This window comes from Gopherus evgoodei, chromosome 1, assembly GCF_007399415.2.
Source record: "Gopherus evgoodei ecotype Sinaloan lineage chromosome 1, rGopEvg1_v1.p, whole genome shotgun sequence".
Lineage (NCBI taxonomy): Eukaryota > Metazoa > Chordata > Testudines > Testudinidae > Gopherus > Gopherus evgoodei.
The window spans coordinates 253,439,249-253,457,877 of record NC_044322.1 but is presented as its reverse complement, the minus strand read 5'-3'; the positions used below and the strand labels follow the sequence as shown (position 1 = coordinate 253,457,877).

The following is an 18,629-nucleotide window of genomic DNA, read 5'->3' as shown; positions in this document are numbered from 1 at the left end:
CAGGACAGGCCCAGGGAGAGAGAACATAAACAGATACAGCTGGAATAGCAGAGCCTCTGGGAAACACTCAGGGGTGAAAGTAACTTAAAGGACTTACTGGTATGCAGGGCGGCCGGCCTCTTGGGCAAGGTGTGGGGGCAGCTCTGGGCCCCCATAAGTAACAGGGCCTCAGGCAGAAGGGGTGGGGCTGAGGCCAGACTCCCCCAGCCAGCCCTTCAGCACTGCACAGCCTGCACCACCCCGGGCTCTGGCAGCGATTTAAAGGGCCCAGGGCTCTGGCAGCCCCAGGCCCTTTTAAATTGCCAGGCCCGGGGACAGCTTCCCCTTTTGCTCGCCTTCCCTCCGCCCCCCATCAGCGGCCCTGTCGGTACAGTGCTTAAAGTGCTGATGCAGCAGCACTTTAACATTAGCTGTGTACCAGCGTCCGCTTTCTTATCAGTATGCCAAACCAGTCCACCTTCACCTCTGGAAATGCTACAGATCCCCTTTCCATCCAGCAGCATAATGTTCAAAGGGAGAAAATATTCTAAAATCCCTATTCTTGCTCAGAACAAGAGGTCCTTCCAGGGCAGGGTTGTGGTCCCATTGGCAAAGCAGTGCTGGGGAGAAACCAAGGACTGTATGATGATAAAGGTTAAGTTCCCCTTTTCCCTCCAAGGGGAGGGGTGGGCCTCCCGGGTAGGAACGGGCTCCTATTATTGAAGCAGAGCACAAGAAGCAGAGGGCTGAATTTAAACTGAATTTCTCTCCCGTCCCCACAGCTGCCAGGAGAGGGGAGCCTGGATCTGTTGTTGGAGCAGCATGGGGGAGCCTGCATAACACACCAACTGGTTTGCTGCTCTTATCAGGCATAGTGAAAGGCTGAAGTCAATGGGAGCTGGGGGCGGCTGGCACGTTAGGACATTTTCTTGAAGAGATCCAGCTTATCAAATGAAATTGAGCCTCTTCTCCTCTACCATCAGCAGGACTGATGTTGTGTCAGGTAGTATGGCAATAAACCAGGCCTCTTCGCCACTCGCACTGGCCTCGGTCCCTCCCCCACAGCAGGCTGGCTCTTGCTTTTTCAGGTTAGATGGTATTTGCTGGTGGAAGATTTTCCCGAGCAAACTAATGGGGAGTTGGAGGAGGAGATGAGATAGAGGGGAATTCAGTGTTACCTGTGTTCCATTCGTGGTCACAGCTGCCCCAGGGAAGGTCTATGGTGAACGAACTGAAGAGGTAAAACAAGGCCCAGGCCAGGACAATAATGTAATAGAAATTCAGGAGTACGACGATCACCTGGGAAGCATAACCAATTCCTGCAGAGAGAAGGGCCTCAGTGTTGATAAACAAAGAGAGAAACATGAGCTGGAACAGCCTCAGGACCAGAGCCTGCCACAGCACCCTGCTTCTCCCAGCACTCCAAACCCACCTCTGTCTGTACCGCCCACTGCTCTGGTTCTCTCCCCCTTTCGCCCACCTCCTCAACTCTTATTTTGGGATTTCCATGCTGCAATGTGAATATTGGCATGGCGACCGATCCATCCATCACCATCTTCCCAGTGATATCCAGACTACCTTCCACTGCCTCACATTATCGTGGCAGCCAGTGGAAGCTTCCCTGGAAGACAGACATCCACGTAAAGAAAGCGTTTGTGATCTACTGCACCTGGGGGCTGCAACTTTCAGGGCAGTTGCCAAAAGGTGTCAGGGTTTCCTCATGACCACTGCCCTACCCACATTGCTAAGTGGCAGGAGAATTCTGGCTAGAGTCTGTAGAGACTAATGAGTACAGCAAGGTCAGAATTACACTTTAATGTCACTGGAACCAAAATTTTACCAGCAGAGAAAAGAAAAAAAAAAAGTCAAAGCTATGGAATAATGTTTAAAACTGTCCTGGATGTCAACAACCTCCAAAGGCAAAGCACTGCACACATTGGGGTCCTCTATAGGCCAGAGTCTCCTACACCATCAATTCAGACACAGCTGCTGTGATGTCCGTGGTTCAAGTAAACCACAGTCTATTATGAACTACTCCACATAGGTCTCACTTTAGGGAATGATGCAGGAGCATTTGCAGAGCGGGGCGGAGCAGTGCGGGAGAAGGGTGTTGCTTACAGGTACCCCGAGCAACATCTGTCAGCAGGCATCTCTGTAAGGAGCTCACAATAGGAGAATGGCTGCAGAGTTGTAGCTGTATAAGTTCTCCAAGCCATAGCAGTTCCAGCCTCTGCAGTGTTTTCCTGAAATACTGCCCCTTGTTAGTAAGGGATGATTCCTCTGGGAAAGGGTTAAGCAGGCTTTTCAGGTAACTCATTACTTCATCTCGAGGTAATGGAGAACGGGAGGTTTCCTGGTGCGTGAGCATCTACGAGTGGACTGAGCAGTCCTCAGGGAGGCACTCTAGGAGCAGCCATGCCTGAGGAGATGTGAGCTGCTCTTTGTGTTTTCACTTAATGTAGTAGTTTGTTAATAAAGCCATGGCCCAGGATGGGATGGGATGGGAGTTTGAACTTTGCACAGTATGTGGATTGTACTTCCACAGCAGAGTGAGCAGCCACCTACTAACATAAAGAAATAGAAATTTATCCCACTGGTCCATCTAGCCAAGTGGCCTCATGTACTCTGGTAAACCTCAATTAATTCTGTAGCTATCTCCCTGGCTTTCCACGCCACCTGGTGTTATGGACAGAATATCTTGCAACCGTTTCAGGGAAGTTGGAACATGAAGGTTTTTTACTGAATTAAATATGGAAGTGAGAAATGTCTCTCCTGACATTCAGTTCAATATTACACTCAGTTTTGATTTTGCTCAACCTCACATTTTTAGTTTTCAATGTGCTAAAGTTTTTATTTGAGCAGCAAACTACCAGGTCTGTAGAAGTCATCAGGGGAGAAGCTGGAGGGCTTTAGCAGATGGATAGGAGACGGTTAAGACTTTTGGTAACTAAGAAAGCATTGGAAGTGTTTGGGATACAGGGATAAAAACCCCATTGGATAGTTATGCTAAAATGATGTCATAATTGGGTTTGAGAATTAACACCACATTAAGAAGACACCTCTCAGAGCTATTGTTTCAGGCTGTCTGCAAACTCAGGAAGATGACACGGCATCAATTTAAATGTGAGTTCATAGATTTTAGATTTTCTTTGCGATTATAAGAGTTACAGCAGTTTTAATTATTTAAATAAAGTTTAGATCCAGGAGCACAATTCTGCCTGTGGGCAAATTCCATGGCCAGAGCTCACACCTCAGAGCAGGAAGTGAAGAGGGCCGGTGATGTCATTTGACAAGGAGAGTGAACGTGACCAGAGTTATGGGAAAGGCAAGAGATTTCTTTTCAGCACCATTTTGGATGAACAATAGGGGAGTGAGGGGAAAGTCAAGGAGACTTCTATGGCAATCCTCTAAAGCATCATCACATATTGATGGTGAGAGAGAGGCAGCAGAATACCAGATGAGGTACATCATGAACTGATCTGAGAGGGTAAACACAATTCTTCATGGTAACATCACAGGCACTTCCAAAGAATTTTGCAGAGAACAGCATGGGTATAGTGGGAGGGTCTCTTTTAAGAGGGATAGATGTCCCAACTGTAGTTCCTGACCCTTGCACTACATGTCCCCTCATTCCCCCAACCAAAAAAGGGTTGCGCTCTGAGATCTACTCACCTTCAAAGAGAGGGCAGAGCTTCCGCCAGGCGGTGACCCCTCCCTGGCTGGTGTACTGCCCTAGCGCTGTCTCCAGGAAGAACACTGGGATCCCACAGGTGAAGAGGAAGATGAGATAGGGGATAAAGAAAGCACCTGGAAGATTTAAGCATTGTACATGGAAAAGAAATCATGTTAGACCATTGCCCAACTTAGGCCTGGACTGAAAAATTCCCTCAGGACAAAGAATGCTCCAAGAAGGGTCCCTGAGAAAGGAGACACAGATGGCAATATGGGCTGTAGAGAACACAGGAGGGAAGGGCTAGGATGCAAGAGGCCTGGGAAACATGGCAAAGAAAAAAATCCCTATCAATTTATCAAGGAAATGGTGCTAGCAATATCCCAGTTCACACACAATTACTGCTTGCACAGCCTCAACCATAGTGTGAATGAGGCATTGAAACCTGATGGGGTATAAAGACAAACCTACCAGTTGCCTCAGAAGATTAAAATCTGCATCTGTGGTGAAGAGACCAGATCGCATTACACAAGTCTTGTTACTACTTCAACTGCAAGCTCTCCTGGGCAGGGTCTATGTCTTTACATATATTTGCACAGGCCTACGTGGCCTATGTTCTTGCAAATTTTAGCATGAGTCTCTTGATAGTTTCTTAAAGCCTCAGCTCCTGGAGTCATGCAATTCCATGAGAATCTCAGATTCATCTTTTTATAAATGTTTCTAGCTCTTAGGGTGGGGACAAAAGCTTAAACATGAACCCTAAAGGCTCAAAAGCCAGAAGGCAAATACAAAGAAATTCCAGACACACACACACACGCACACACACACACACACACACGCACTTCTTTAAGAAATCTCAGCATTTTTTTGGAAGCTGATTTATGATTTTTGAATGCTTGGAGTTGGTAATACTCAGGATGCTAACATACAAATATTGGATAAACTCAGCCTGCTCCCACCATTCCACCCAATTTGAGTTTTTGTTCATCTTGCTCCCTGACAGTTAAAAAGCAGAAGCACAACTGAAAGGACAGTAGTACAGAAAGGTATTTCACTCACATTGGGAGCCCAGTCCTGCTGCTACTGGAGTCCATGGAAAAATTTCCCATTAACTACAGTAGGAGTGAGAGGCCCAGGGACCATCAGAACAGTAAGAAATGAATCAGGTCTGTGATTACTCCATGCTGGGGTAATACTTGCCATTGATTCTCCCACTACACAACTGAAGGGAAAGGTCCCAGAGCTAGTCTATCCTCCCTGCTTTATTAATGCATCACCAAAGTTGCTCAATTAATATTACAAAAATAACGGGAAAGATAAACTTTACGATGCCTGCATCAACAACCAGCCACATTGCACAGCTTGTCTATTTCATGGACACATTTAATAGTGAACCCAGAAATGCCTTCTTCCTTTTGCCTCCTTTCCCTCTTCTTGAGGAGTTTTTGAACCATGGCCCATTACAGTGCATGCTTGTAGGCCAGTCTAGAGTTTAACATATGTAGCAGAAATAAATGGGAGATGAGTAGACTCGTGTGGATCAGATGCTAGCAAGTCACCTGGCAGACTCTGAGGGGTCTGCAGAGTCCAACATGACAGTGTACAGTTGAGAAATTCCATACTTTTCCAACAATACAATGAAAATCTCACAGTAATTACTGAGCAAAACCATGACTGGACCAGGCCCAGGGTCTGCAGAGATTAGAACTAATGGGTCAGCCAGACGTCAATGTGCTAGGAAGGCCCTGAAACTGCAAATATTTACCTACATGTGTAGCTTTACTTATGTGAATAGTCCCAGGGACTTCAATAGGGACTATTCACATAAGTAAAGTTAGGCACATCATAAATCTTCGCAGGATTAGAGCCTAAGTCTGTAAGGGGAGATGGGAATATTATGCAGAGCTGCTCCAAAATTTTCTAATGAAAACTTGTCCAAAGATGCCCAATATTGAAAATTTTAACAAAATATTTTAAATAAAAAATTTTCATTAATCAGTTATTGTTTTCAGTTTTCAAAGGAATTGTTATTTAAATACTGTATTTTGATTTAAAACACTCACGTCTTGTGTCTAAGGTGACCAAAAACCTTTTTGAAAAAATATTCCAAAAATTGAAAACATGGGAAATAAAACTTGATTCACATTTTCAATTAAAATGTCACCAAAAAAATGAAACCAGTTATAATTGGTGTATTAATTAATTTTTATTTGTCAATGAGCTCTAATCTTGAATGGTTTTATTTTATTTTAACAGCTTTTCACTTGTTAGTGCAACTTGCAGTGCCAGAATGCTGGGGAGGAATGTGGGGGATGAGAGAGTTACTTTTGCCTAGACACAAATGTTGTACCACTTTAACTATGCCGGTATAGTTATACCAGTACATCTGCCTAGTGTGGACAGAGTTATACCAGTATAAAGGTGCTTATATTGATATAGTTCATTCCTGTATATAGTTTATTCCCCTTCTCTCATAGGAATAGTCTATGGGGGACCTCATTTGTGCTGATACAACTGTGTCCATGCTAGGCTTGTACTTGTATAACCAGATTGGTACAAAAAAAATCACACCCAACCACCTGTGTGTAGACCAGGCCTTAATCATGTCCCCAGAGTTACTAGGTAACAGCATCCTCCTCACTCACAGTAAGTTGATCCACCAAAAGTTCTGAGGATGCAATACTTCTATCTTGCATTTTATTGGCTCAGGCAGTCATCACTCAGTGTCCTGTTGGGGGAATTGGGGAGGTGGAGTTCTGGAACAAGCCTAGACTCTTTCCTTCTCTCTCCTATCTATATAGTTGAATTAAGCTCCTTAACGAAATTTCTTGTTTTTCAAATCTGCTGCTACTTCAGTACAGTTATTCTCACACCACTATATACCCTACCTCCGAGCCAGCTGGCATCCTGCTGACACGGGAGTGGGAACGGTTTTAGGGAAATTAATTTTTTGGCCAGAAAAGTTTTCTAAAGATGTCTTTGGGTGAGCTGCAGGAGCACCACAGTTCCTCAGTGTGTATCCAAGTGGTTCTGGAGTGATCCCATGGCATACACAGAAGGTGCTCCAGTTTACATCACATCAGCATTGGCTTGAGAATGGATCTGGCTGACATCCATTTTATCTAAAGGAGTAATTTGTGCTGAATGAAAAGGGTGAACTTGCTCAGAAACACTCAAGAGCTGTTTCTCTGCCTGGTTCTCCTACTCTAACGGGCTCTTTCAAGGTTTAACACTGTCCCTGTGCACTAATTGCTGCTGTTATTAAACGCCTTCCTCTATCCCCAGGCCAGACCAATATTGTAACTGTGAGAAATTGCAAATTATAATGAATTTCATTCAGCCCTGAATTAGCAAAGCTCCTGCATCTGCTTTTCTACTTGGTCCTGACACTCTGCCATTGAAGTCTGCCCAGGCTAGTGCGGAAGTAGACTGGTCCTTCTGTAGAGGCACTGGGCTATGACACAGAAAGGGGCCACTTTACTGACTGAATGGGAGCCCATAGGTGATGCTTTCGCCTCCTCCAACAGAAAGGAGTTCAGCCAGTCAGATGCTTTTGCTTCAGAATTGCTCTCTCGTGTTTTTTAAAATTCAGTGCTGAGCTAAAGCTGGCCTCTTCGGGTTGGGTTGCTATCCTCCCACACAAAGTTTGAAATATAATCCACATGAATGTAATGTTAGTAAAAGGGGCTGGCTTGACAGCTCTGGAGGCAAACATCCTCTCCTCATGCACAGAACAGGCTCACCAGGGGACAGCAACACCAGCCTCCTCACACTGTCCCCATCCTCAGGAAGGTTCAGCCCTGAGACAGAGAGACCACCTCCAGGAACAAGAGGGGAAACCAGTCTTCATGGCCTTCTCACAGTCCTTGACCTCTCTTGAGAATGCCCTCAAGGCTATTGGTGCCATGTGGAGGATGGTGTCTTTTTGAGGGGGACCTCTGTCCAGTAAGAAAAGTACTGCAGGCTCCTTCACTATTTCACACAGGCTACCAAATGACTCCCTTACCTAGTAACAATAGTTGTCTTGGGCTTCATCCACTTGGACCCTGAGCTCTGGCACTCCCTCTTCTTTAGGATCTCTGGCTATATCTAGTTCAGGGGTTCTCAAACTTTATTGCACCGTGACCCCCTTTTGACAACAAAAATTACTTCCTGGCCCCCGGAGGGGGGACCAAAGCCTGACCCCATGTGAGTCCTGCTGCCCCTGGCTGGGGGACCAAAGCCAAAGCCCCACCACCCTGGATGTAGGAGGCGGGAGGGCAAAGCCGAAGCCCAAGGGCTTCAGCCTCAGGTGACTGGCCTGTAAACTGAGCCTTGCCATCCAGGGCTGAAGCCCTCAGCCCTGGGTGGTGGGACTCAGGCTACAGCTTCGGCCCCAGGCAGTGGGAGTCCAGCTTTGGGCCTGGGCCCAGAAAATCTAATGTCATCCCTCACATTAAAACAGAATTGCAACCCACTTTGCTGTCCCGAGCCACAGTTTGAGAAATGCTTCTCTAGTTTGTCCATTAGTACGATGGCTTCCAATAAACCTAAAGGTTTGCGCATTTTGGTATCCTACCTCAGACTCCCCTTCTACTGCATGGATCATAAAATGACTCACAATCAAGTCTGCACATGTGTGAATGTCAAGTGGCTAATTTCCTGAAGCGTACAACCCAAAGCTCGGCAGACTCGCCTCTGCCTGACCTCCAGCTGACACATCTTCACTTTGCCTTTGTAAAAGCAGCAAAGAATCCTGTGGCACCTTATATAACTAACGTTTTGGAGCATGAGCTTTTGTGGGTGAATACCCACTTCTTCAGATGCATGTGGTGGAAATTTCCAGGGGCAGGTATATATATGCTAGCAAGCAAGCTAAAGATAAAGAGGTCAGTTCAATCAGGGACGATGAGGCCCTGTTCTAGCAGTTGAAGTGTGAAAACCAAGAGAGGAGAAACTGGTTCTGTAGTTGGCAAGCCATTCACAGTCTTTATTCAATCCTGAGCTGATGGTGTCGAATTTGCAGATGAACTGAAGCTCAGCAGTTTCTCTTTGAAGTCTGGTCCTGAAGTTTTTTTGCTGCAGGATGGCCACCTTAAGATCTGCAATAGTGTGGCCAGGGAGGTTGAAGTGCTCTCCTACAGGTTTTTGTATATTGCCATTCCTAATGTCTGATTTGTGTCCATTTATCCTTTTCCATAGAGACTGTCCAGTTTGGCCGATGTACATAGCAGAGGGGCATTGCTGGCATATGATGGCGTATATTACATTGGTGGATGTGCAGGTGAATGAACCAGTGATGGTGTGGCTGATCTGGTTAGGTCCTGTGATGGTGTCGCTGGTGTAGATATGTGGGCAGAGTTGGCATCGAGGTTTGTTGCATGGATTGGTTCCTGAGCTAGAGTTATTATGGTGCGGTGTGCAGTTACTGGTGAGAGTATGTTTCAGGTTGGCAGGTTGTCTTGGGCCTGCCACCCAAGGCCTGTGAAAGTGTGGGATCATTGTCCAGGATGGGTTGTAGATCCTTGATGATGCGTTGGAGGGGTTTTAGCTGGGGACTGTATGTGATGGCCAGTGGAGTCCTGTTGGTTTCTTTCTTGGGTTTGTCTTGCAGTAGGAGGCTTCTGGGTACACGTCTGGCTCTGTTGATCTGTTTCCTTATTTCCTCATGCGGGTATTGTAGTTTTGAGAATGCTTGGTGGAGATTTTGTAGGTGTTGGTCTCTGTCTGAGGGGTTAGAGCAGATTCGGTTGTACCTCAGTGCTTGGCTGTAGACAATGGATCATGTGATGTGGAAGCTGGAGGCATGAAGGTAGGCATAGTGGTCGGTAGGTTTTTGATATAGGGTTGTGTTAATGTGACCATCACTTATTTGCACCGTGGTGTCAAGAAAGTGGACCTCCCATGTAGATTGGTCCAGGCTGAGGTTGATGGTGGGGTGGAAGCTGTTGAAATCATGGTGGAATTTTTCCAGAGTCTCCTTCCCATGGGTCCAGATGATGAAGATGTCATCAATGTAGCGTAGGTAGAGAAGGGGTGTGAGTGGACGAGAGCTGAGGAAGCGTTGTTCCAGGTCGGCCGTAAAGATATTGGCATATTGTGGGGCCATGCGGGTGCCCATAGCAGTGCCACTGATCTGGAGATATATATTGTCATCAAATTTGAAATAGTTGTGTGTAAGTATAAAGGCACAGAGCTCAGCGGCCAGTTGTGCTGTGGCATCGTCAGGGATAGTGTTCCTGACAGCTTGTATTCCATCTGTGTGTGGGATGTTTGTGTAGAGAGCCTCTACATCCATGGTGGCTAGGATGGTGTTTTCTGGGAGGTGACCAATGCATTGTAATTTCCTCAGGAAATCAGTGGTGTCACGGAGATAGCTGCGAGTGCTGGTGGCATAGGGTCTGAGTAGAGAGTCCATATATCCAGACAGTCCTTCAGTGAGAGTGCCAATGCCCGAGATGATGGGGCGTCCAGGATTTCCGGGTTTGTGGATCTTGGGTAGTAGATAGAATAACCCTGGTCGGGGCTCTAGGGGTATGTTGATTTCTTCTGGTGTTAATGTAGGGAGTGTCCTGAGTAGATGCTGTAGTTTCTTAGTGTATTCCTCAGTGGGATCTGAGGGAAGTGGCCTGTAGAATTTGGTATTGGAGAGTTGTCTGGTGGCCTCCTTTTGGTAGTCAGACATGTTCATGATGACAACGGCACCTCCTTTATCAGCCTCTTTGATGATAATGTCTGGGTGGTTTCTGAGGCTGTGGATGGCGTTGCGTTCTGCACGACTTAGGTTATGAGGCAAGCGATGTTGTTTTTCCACAATTTCTGCCTGTGCACGTCGGCGGAAGCATTCAATGTAGAGGTCCAGACTGTCATTTTGACCCTCAGGAGGAGTCCATGTGGAGTTCTTCTTCTTGTGCTGTTGGTGGGAGGGCACCTGTGTATCAGTGCACTGTTCAGTGTTGTCCTGGAAGTATTCTTTGAGTCGGAGACGGTGAAAGTAGGCTTCCAGATTGCCACAGAACTGCATCATGTTGGTGGGGGTGGCAGGGCAGAAAGAGAGTCCCCGAGATAGGACAGACTTTTCTTCTGGGTTGAGTGTGTAGTTGGATAGATTGATGATATTGCTGGGTGGGTTAGGGGTACCACGGTTGTGGCCCCATGTGGCAGGTAGGAGTTTAGACAGCTTACAGTCCTTTGCCTTTGTGTGAGGCATAGGGGCCTTCAATGCCAGTCAGTTACAGGGCTTCCTGCTTTGAGACTAGGGGCGCTGGAACAATTTGTATAGTGAGGGTTCGGAGAGCCATTGAACAAAACTGTAAACCCTGAATATGATGGAAACCACTTCAAACCAGGGGGTGCAACATCATCTGTGCTTGAGACACCACTCCATTGCACACCTCAGGCATGAGGATGCAAGGGTAGGTCATCACACACATGTACCTGGGACACCTCTTCTATCACTTCCCTGTCTCACTTCCAAGCAAAGCCTAGTCCCACCCTTAGCACTTTCCCACACTGATTACCTGTGGCATTGTCACACTTGACTGGCCAAACAGCTTTCACCATTCTTTTCTCTTGGAACCTCCATGTGTTCCTTGTGCCTTGCAGGGGGTTATGGTGAAAGTGCAGTACACTGGACCCCTTCAGATATCTGGTAGCACACTATTTGTATCACGCTCACAGGAAAGACACGCAAAGAGTCTGAAAATGAAGCCCTATAGGCCCCTTCATAGGCTCCCAGACATCTAGTAGTAAAGGAGGATGCTTTGTTAGGTCTGGCAGTCTCTTAGCCTCCTTGTGGCCCAGCCAGCAGTTGGCATCACACACACAAAATCATTACATGACCATTTTTTCTTGCCTGAACAGACTGGAAAATACATGTCACAACCATGATAAGGAACTATGATACAGACTGGTTACGTACCAGGTGTAAAACACAAGGATCTCTGATGTAGTTACAGCAGTGGGGGATGGGGGTAGGATTGCCTCTACACAGGCAGTCGAAGAGTGGTATAATGTAGTAGAGCAAGGACATTTCACAACTGCTCAGGCCTGAGGCCCTACAGACAGGACAACAGTCAGAGGGAGCAGTTACAACAGAGCCAACCTGGTTACATGTTTCCGTTTTGTACTTCAAGAGATTCCTCTTAATTGCATCTCCGAAACAGGCTCAAGTCTCGGTTCAATTTCCCCAATTTGAATCTCATTTTATCCTGCCCCAGGCACAGGCTAGGTCAAATCCTGAAGCCCTTACAGAGTTTTTAATCTAGTGAAGCCGGGGGAATTTGACCCCAATAAAGGACTCTGAGGTCTTACTTTGTAATTCTAGCCTCCCTCTGTTCCTTTGTGTTATTGCTTTGTTCTCACAAATAAGATTCCAGCCAAGCACAAGACCAGAGATGGTGTGTACGTGGGGGTGACACATAGGGAGAGAGGACAGAGGCACACCCCTGCACACCCACACAGACAAGCTTCCCCAATATTTCTCAATCAGAGAGGCCAACGTCCATAGAGAGGGTTTAACCACTTCCAAGGAGCACAACCTAAGCCCAATCAGAGTGAAAAAGGAGGAAGAGTTATTTTTTCATGTTGGACTTGGGTATTGGATACTGAACTCTAAATATTCAAAAGATGATTCTTTGTTTGCAAAGTGGAAATGAGCCAAAAAGAAAGGATAAGTAACAAGCTGCCCTGTTTCACCTAATTCAAATAGATAATTTCTCAGCTATTCTGCATTTCACTTTCCTCTTTCCCAATAAAGGCTGTTTGGCAACCACTTCCTTACTTTATAAAAAGAGTCACCATATGAAATCATTCTTGTTCTAACCTTGGGGGAAGACAGCTGAAGGTCCCAAGTGCAAAATATCCAGTTCAAGTGCAGGTCCAAATTTTTTTTTTTGAAAAATAAAATATTAATTTCTGGTCAACGCAAAAGAAAAATATTTCAAACATGTTTAGTGAACCAAAATGTCAAAAAAGTTTCATTTTGATTTTGACGTTCTTAAATGTTTAATTTTTTTCAGTATAATTGAAGGATGCTATGAAACAAAATGTCCTTCCAAAATGAAACATTTTGTTTTGGAAATGCTGAAACAAACCATTTTGACATTTCCAGGGTTTTTTCCCCCGACTGAAACAATTTATGAAAATCAACCTGAATTCACAAATTGTTTTGGTCAAACTGAATCTGCATTTTCTGTTGAAAAATATTGCACAAATAATTTCACACAGTTTCTGTCCCCAGATGCCAGATTCTGATACAGATTTCAACCTCACCCCAGCCTGTGAGTGTTTGGATCCATAGTTCTGGGTCGGGCTCACCTCTAGCGCTGACAAAATTTGGGAAGTCCACCTCTCTATATCCTGAACTATCCGACCAAACTGGGTTCTCTCTGATAAGGCAGCTTCACAAAGGTTCTACATCACCCACAGCCGTCCCTTTCCTCACAGGACTCTAGCACTTGATAACCAAACTAACAAACACCAGCAACAGGGCCAGGAAGGTGGCTCTGTGAGCTGCTTTTCCCATTCCAGCAGTGACCAGTCTTCACATTATCCCTAAGTACTTCCAGAGGCTGTGCAGGGAGCCCATGGGAACAGTACAGTGAATGAAAGCAGAAACCATGCAGCTAGTGACCTAGATACGTTCCAGATTAAAAATGAAAAACAAGAAAAATCCTCCCTTCCAATCCCCCCTCAAAAATAAAACAACATTCTCAAGTACCAGGTGAAAAGCAGCAAATACCAAGTGAAAGCCAGTGTGAAAGTAGCTAACTGGCTAATCCTCTTCGTGCCAATGGCATGAGAAAGTGGTTTAGTTAGACTCAAGAGACTTTTCCAAGTGAAATCCAGGAGATTTCAGTGCAAGGTCCCCAGGCCACTCACTTTGCCAACTGAGAACTTCCGGACAGTCTGATTAGCAATAAATCACTAAACACAAACGGGGGAAATTCCTTCTCCACAACTTGGAGAAGTTCTCCACAGAAAACACAGAAATCTCTGATCTCTAGCAGGACTTGGGGGAAGAGGAGAGGATTTCAATTTTTCTTTAAGAAAAAAGTCTAACAGCAAAACCTAAAACCAACAATCCACCCACAAAGTGAATTTGCTGCACTGGGGAATTCCCCATAGGGAAGATGCATGAAAATACCCCCCCACAGGCTCATGTATCCGTTACTAATTATCACCTGCAAAGCCCCAAGGTGCTTGGAAGGCAGGTATCTCGCACACACAAAGATGCACACTCCATCTCCCACCTACATCACACTGTGTCAGACACGTTACACATACACATGAGTGTGCACGCATCTCATGTACACACCATCACAGTCAAGCAAGATGATTTTGCAGGGAAAGCAAGCAACGCTGGGGTTCTTCTCAGATGCCAGAGGAGACTCTGAATACTACCTCAGCTTTTTTCCCCATAAAGCCCACCTCACAGACTCTGCTGTCTCTGCACTTGCACTCACCCCAATGTCTCTCCTAGAGACAGTGTACCACTCACGCTGGCACCCATTGACTAGCAATACACACCAGAAGAGAGGCAGATGATAGGATAGAGAAACTAGGCCTGAATCCCCTCAGTAATGCTGCATGCCTGGCACCTCTAGAAAACTGGTGCCCTCAGGGTGCACAGGCATTTGGTTATTAAATGTTCACCTTCATGGCAGACAGGTCCTTTGCTTACAATGGTTTAATACATAAGTGTTACAGGATCTCATCACTGCCACACACACGAGTACATGACAGGCATCCTTGCAAGGCCAGACGGTGATGCTGGGTACCCTCCAGGATGTATACTGCACCAGTGGTTCTCAAGCAGGGGTCTGGGCCCCCTGAGGGGCCGCAAGCAGGTTTCAGGGGGTCCACCAAGCATGACCGGCATTAGACTTGCTAGGGCCCAAGGTAGAAAGCCAAAGCCCCACCCCACAGAACTGCAGCCCAGGGCCCCAAGCCTTGCCAGACGGGGCTGAAGCCTGAGCAATTTAGCTTTGTGGGGCCCCCTATGATGTAGCACTGGGCCTGGTTTTACATGCAGAAAAAGTTGTTGTGGCACTGGTGGGCCATGGAGTTTTTACAGCGTATTGGGGGGGGAAGGGGCTCAGAAAGAAAAAGGTTGAGAACCCCTGTGCTACACCAGGAGTCCTTAACTCAGCAGCAGCTTCCAAGAAATATGCAGATATGCCAGGCCTGCATGTGAAAAACTCCAGCCTGGTCACTGCTGGGAAATTGGCTCTTGGGCATGGACAGCCAGGCCCCAGGCATTTCAGGGAGTAGGTCCCTGGGACAGAGATGTGGACTCTGGAAACCTCTAGGAAACAAGCTTCCTACGTGGACAAACACACTGAGCACTTGCGGGAAATTGGGCACAGACTGATACTCTGAAAAACTGCAAGATGTATGGTGCCAACCGAATACGGCTGCCTCTGCCCCCCAAGGAAATGCATTTCTTGGGAAAGGATAGCACCTCTAGGAATCAGGCCCTCTGTACACACAGGTGTATACCCCTGAAGTGCAAACAAGTTCACTGACCACCTCTTGGAAACAAAGCTCTCAGGTGTGGATAGACACAGAGCAATTCAAAGTGCAAGAGGCCAATGGAGCTTTAAGGCCAGTGGAGAACAACAGAGGGAAATCAGCGGCTAGATGGGGTAGCTAATGTAAGTGGTTAGAGCTAGGGCTGTACTTACCTCCACCATTCTTGTAACAGAGGTAAGGGAACCTCCAGACGTTACCAAGGCCAATAATCTCCCCAGCCACCGATAGCACATATTCCAGCTTGTTGTTCCAATGGCCTCGTTCCAGTGTTTGATTCTTCTCTTCTTCCTTCTGTTTTTCCATGCCTGGATGAGCAGGTATCGTCTCTCCATTGCTAACTGCCCCAGGGACTCTGTAATCCATCCCACCTTCAAAGGATTGGTACCATTTTTCAGCATTATGTTTACAAGTCATTCAACAAGTCAGATTTATAACATCATACTGGATCAAACCAGTGGTCCATTTAACCAAGTAGCCTGTCTTCCGACAGTGGCCAATGCCAGATGCTCCAGAGATAATGAACGGAACAGGGCAATCATCAAGTGATCCATCTCCCATCATCCAGGGTCAGCTTCTGGACATCAGAGACTTGAGGACACCCAGAGCATGGGATTGCATCCCTGACCATCTTGGCTAATAACCACTGATGGACCTATCCTCCATGAACTGATCTAGTCCTTATTTGAACATAGTTATACTTTTGGCCTTCACAGCACCCTCTGGCAATGAGTTCCACAGGTTAACTGTGTTGTGTGGAGAAGTACTTCCTTATGTTTGTTTTAAACCTGCTGCCTATCAATTTCATCAAGTGACCCCTAGCTCTTGTGTTATGTCAAGGATTAAATAAAATTTCCTTAGTCACCTGCTCAGTACCATTCTTAATTTTATAAACCTCTCATCTTATCCCCCTTCAGTCATCTCTTGTTTAAGATAAGCAGTCCTAGTCTTTTTAATCTCTCCTTCTATGCAAGCTGTTCCATACCCCTAATCATTTTTGTTACCCTTCTCTGTACCTTTTCCCATTCTAATAAGTTTTTTAAGATGAGGCAACCAGAAAGCATGCAGTATTCATGGTGCGAGTGTACCATGGATTTATATAGTGACATTGTGATATTTTCTGTCTTATTATCTACCCCTTTCCTAATGGTTCCTAACATTATCTTTTCTGATTACACACTGAACAGCTCTTTCACAATGGCTCCAAGATCTCATCATTTTGTATGTATAGTTGAGATTGTTTTCTCCAAGGTGCACTTACCGACATGGAATTTCACCTGCCATTTTGTTGGCCAGTCACCTAGTTTCGTGACTCTTTGCAGGCAGCTTTGGACCTAACTAACTATCTTGAGTAAAATTCTGTATCATCAGCAAATTTTGTCACCTCATCATTTACCCCTTTTTTTCTGATCGTTTATGAATGTGTTGAACAGAACTGGTCCCATTACCGATTCTTGGGGGACCCCACTATTTACCTCTCTCTCAGGCTAGAGCAGCTGAGGGACACAGACACACACACAGCCCTAGTTACTCTTGTATCATTCCTTACAATTTCTGATAGGGGATGTTATGGGTTTTTCCCCATATACTAAAAGCACCTACATACCTTCAATCTAATGGATTTATTTTGGCTTAAAGGGGTGCTACCTTCTTTATCATCATTTAAAACTGATTAATTTCAAAACACTCCAGTTCTGAAAGTACATCCTTTAAATAGTATACATATTACTCATATTATTAGCTGTGTATATTAATCTAGCACCCAAAGGCCCCAATCTGGACTGAGGTCACACTGTCCCAGGAGCTGTACCAATGTAGGAGACAAGCCTTAACTAATTTTTTTAAAACGTCTTGAAGATATTTTATAAGGGTTTTTCTACTCCCCTATGGTAGTTTATAAGGGTTTTTTCAGCGAGGAAGGTGATTAACTAAATTCGCAGGGAAGTCATGAGATTAACTATACCCAGTTATGTCACATGCACCAGCCACACCACATGCACAAACTAAACAAACTGACAGAGGGAAAAGTGTTTGTTTGTTTTTTTTAGTGTCAGGTGAAGAGATCTTACCAGTGTTAATTGTAAGTAGAGAAGATACAAGTTTTTCAGAGAGAAATGGGATTTTTTTCCACGCTGACAGCGTCCCTTTGGGAGAACAAGAACGATCAGTAAAGTAGGGCTTCGATGAGGGCACAGTGCGAGTTTCCTCTGCGACAGGCTCCAGCAGCTCTGCCTCTCAGAATAGCTGCCTCTCTGCAGAGAGCTGAGTTCTCAGGGATTTAAAGGTGCAGCTTACAGGGGAGGAAAAGGCAGAGCAGTTATGAAATTTATGTGTAACTCAGGAAGGGCAACAGCTGTGAATTCCTCCCGGGCCAGTGCCCCTGCTCCATTCCCTAAAGCCATTGCCCTACAATGTCTGCTAGGTGAGGCTAGAAATGAATAGCTGTGAGCAGCCCAAAGCCAAAGCTTCTATGCTTCTCCCTACAGTGACTCCTGCTAGCAGAGGCTGGGACTGCAGTAGCTGTGGATTCCTTATATGTAATAAAGTGCTTCTGCAGGCAGGAAAGCTCACCGCTGCTTTAATCCTATTTGCTCACTGTCCTGCAAAGTTCCCTAGAGAAAAAGTCTTTACTGAGAAAGACTGGGACTGAATTAAGTGCAAATTCCTACACTGCCAGTGTTTTCAGAATACTGCAGGGAAACATCGACTTGGGGTGCAGATTGTACCATGATTTTGCTGCAGCAATTCATAGGATATTTGTGCCTATTCATTCCCTACAAGAAGTACTAATGGCAGCAAAACGTATCAGCAGAGGAGGAGGAGGATGGCTTCAGGTATTTTGGTACCTTGGTGCATAAGCAAGGATTGCTGAGAACTATTTGAGCAATGGAAGCACATTCCTGCACACAGCATCTGCCATTGATCTCTCCTGTGTCCCACTGAAGGGGCTTGTCAAAGCCCCGTCTAATTCTCTCCTGTACAGCCATTTCTCACAAAGAGCAGAAAAACACAATGACAACAAGTGATATTGCCCCCGGAAGAGTGGGGGTTCTACCCCAGCATGCTCCAGAAGGTGTGCTTGTGTAGACACACACACACACACACACACACACACACACACACACGTAACGAACACTCCCAAGCATCTGACAGCAATTCCTCAGAAGAATAAGGGGAAAAAAAAATTACACACCAGAAAATTATTCAACAAATAGCCAACCACACAGTAACTAAAGGAGTGGGGGGAAGGAAAGCAGAAGAAAACAGTGAGCCAGTTACCTTAAGGGAGGAGCTGTCAAGGATCTGGTTGGAGGGAAATGTGAAGGCAGTCGTGAAAGGTACTGGCTATTTAAAGTGTGGAAGAAAAATTCTGCAGTGGTGCAATTCTACACTTTGCCCAACCCACATTCCTTCCCCCACTCCTCCAGGGCTGGACAACAACCTACACATGACTGATTTCATGGCCATT

At 45.8% G+C, this 18,629-nt stretch overlaps 1 protein-coding gene across 4 annotated transcripts in view; it reads right to left on the bottom strand.

Moving 5' to 3' along the window:
- The window catches only part of SLC6A13 (solute carrier family 6 member 13), a 65,533-nt gene extending 47,027 nt beyond the window's left edge, over positions 1-18,506 (bottom strand). Inside the window, exons 1-5 of one of the 4 annotated variants that reach the window (XM_030543151.1) lie at positions 18,440-18,456; positions 17,230-17,304; positions 15,316-15,531; positions 3,652-3,786; positions 1,158-1,298 (exon numbers count right to left, since the gene is read on the bottom strand). In XM_030543151.1, the coding sequence (XP_030399011.1) occupies positions 1,158-1,298; positions 3,652-3,786; positions 15,316-15,526 (487 nt within the window). In that variant the 5' untranslated portion in view covers positions 15,527-15,531; positions 17,230-17,304; positions 18,440-18,456. Of the gene's footprint in view, positions 1-1,157; positions 1,299-3,651; positions 3,787-15,315; positions 15,532-17,229; positions 17,305-18,439 lie in introns of those variants that run through there. The other 3 variants (XM_030543144.1, XM_030543163.1, XM_030543159.1) reach the window with 3 other exon arrangements.
- Positions 18,507-18,629: the final 123 nt, after the last annotated feature.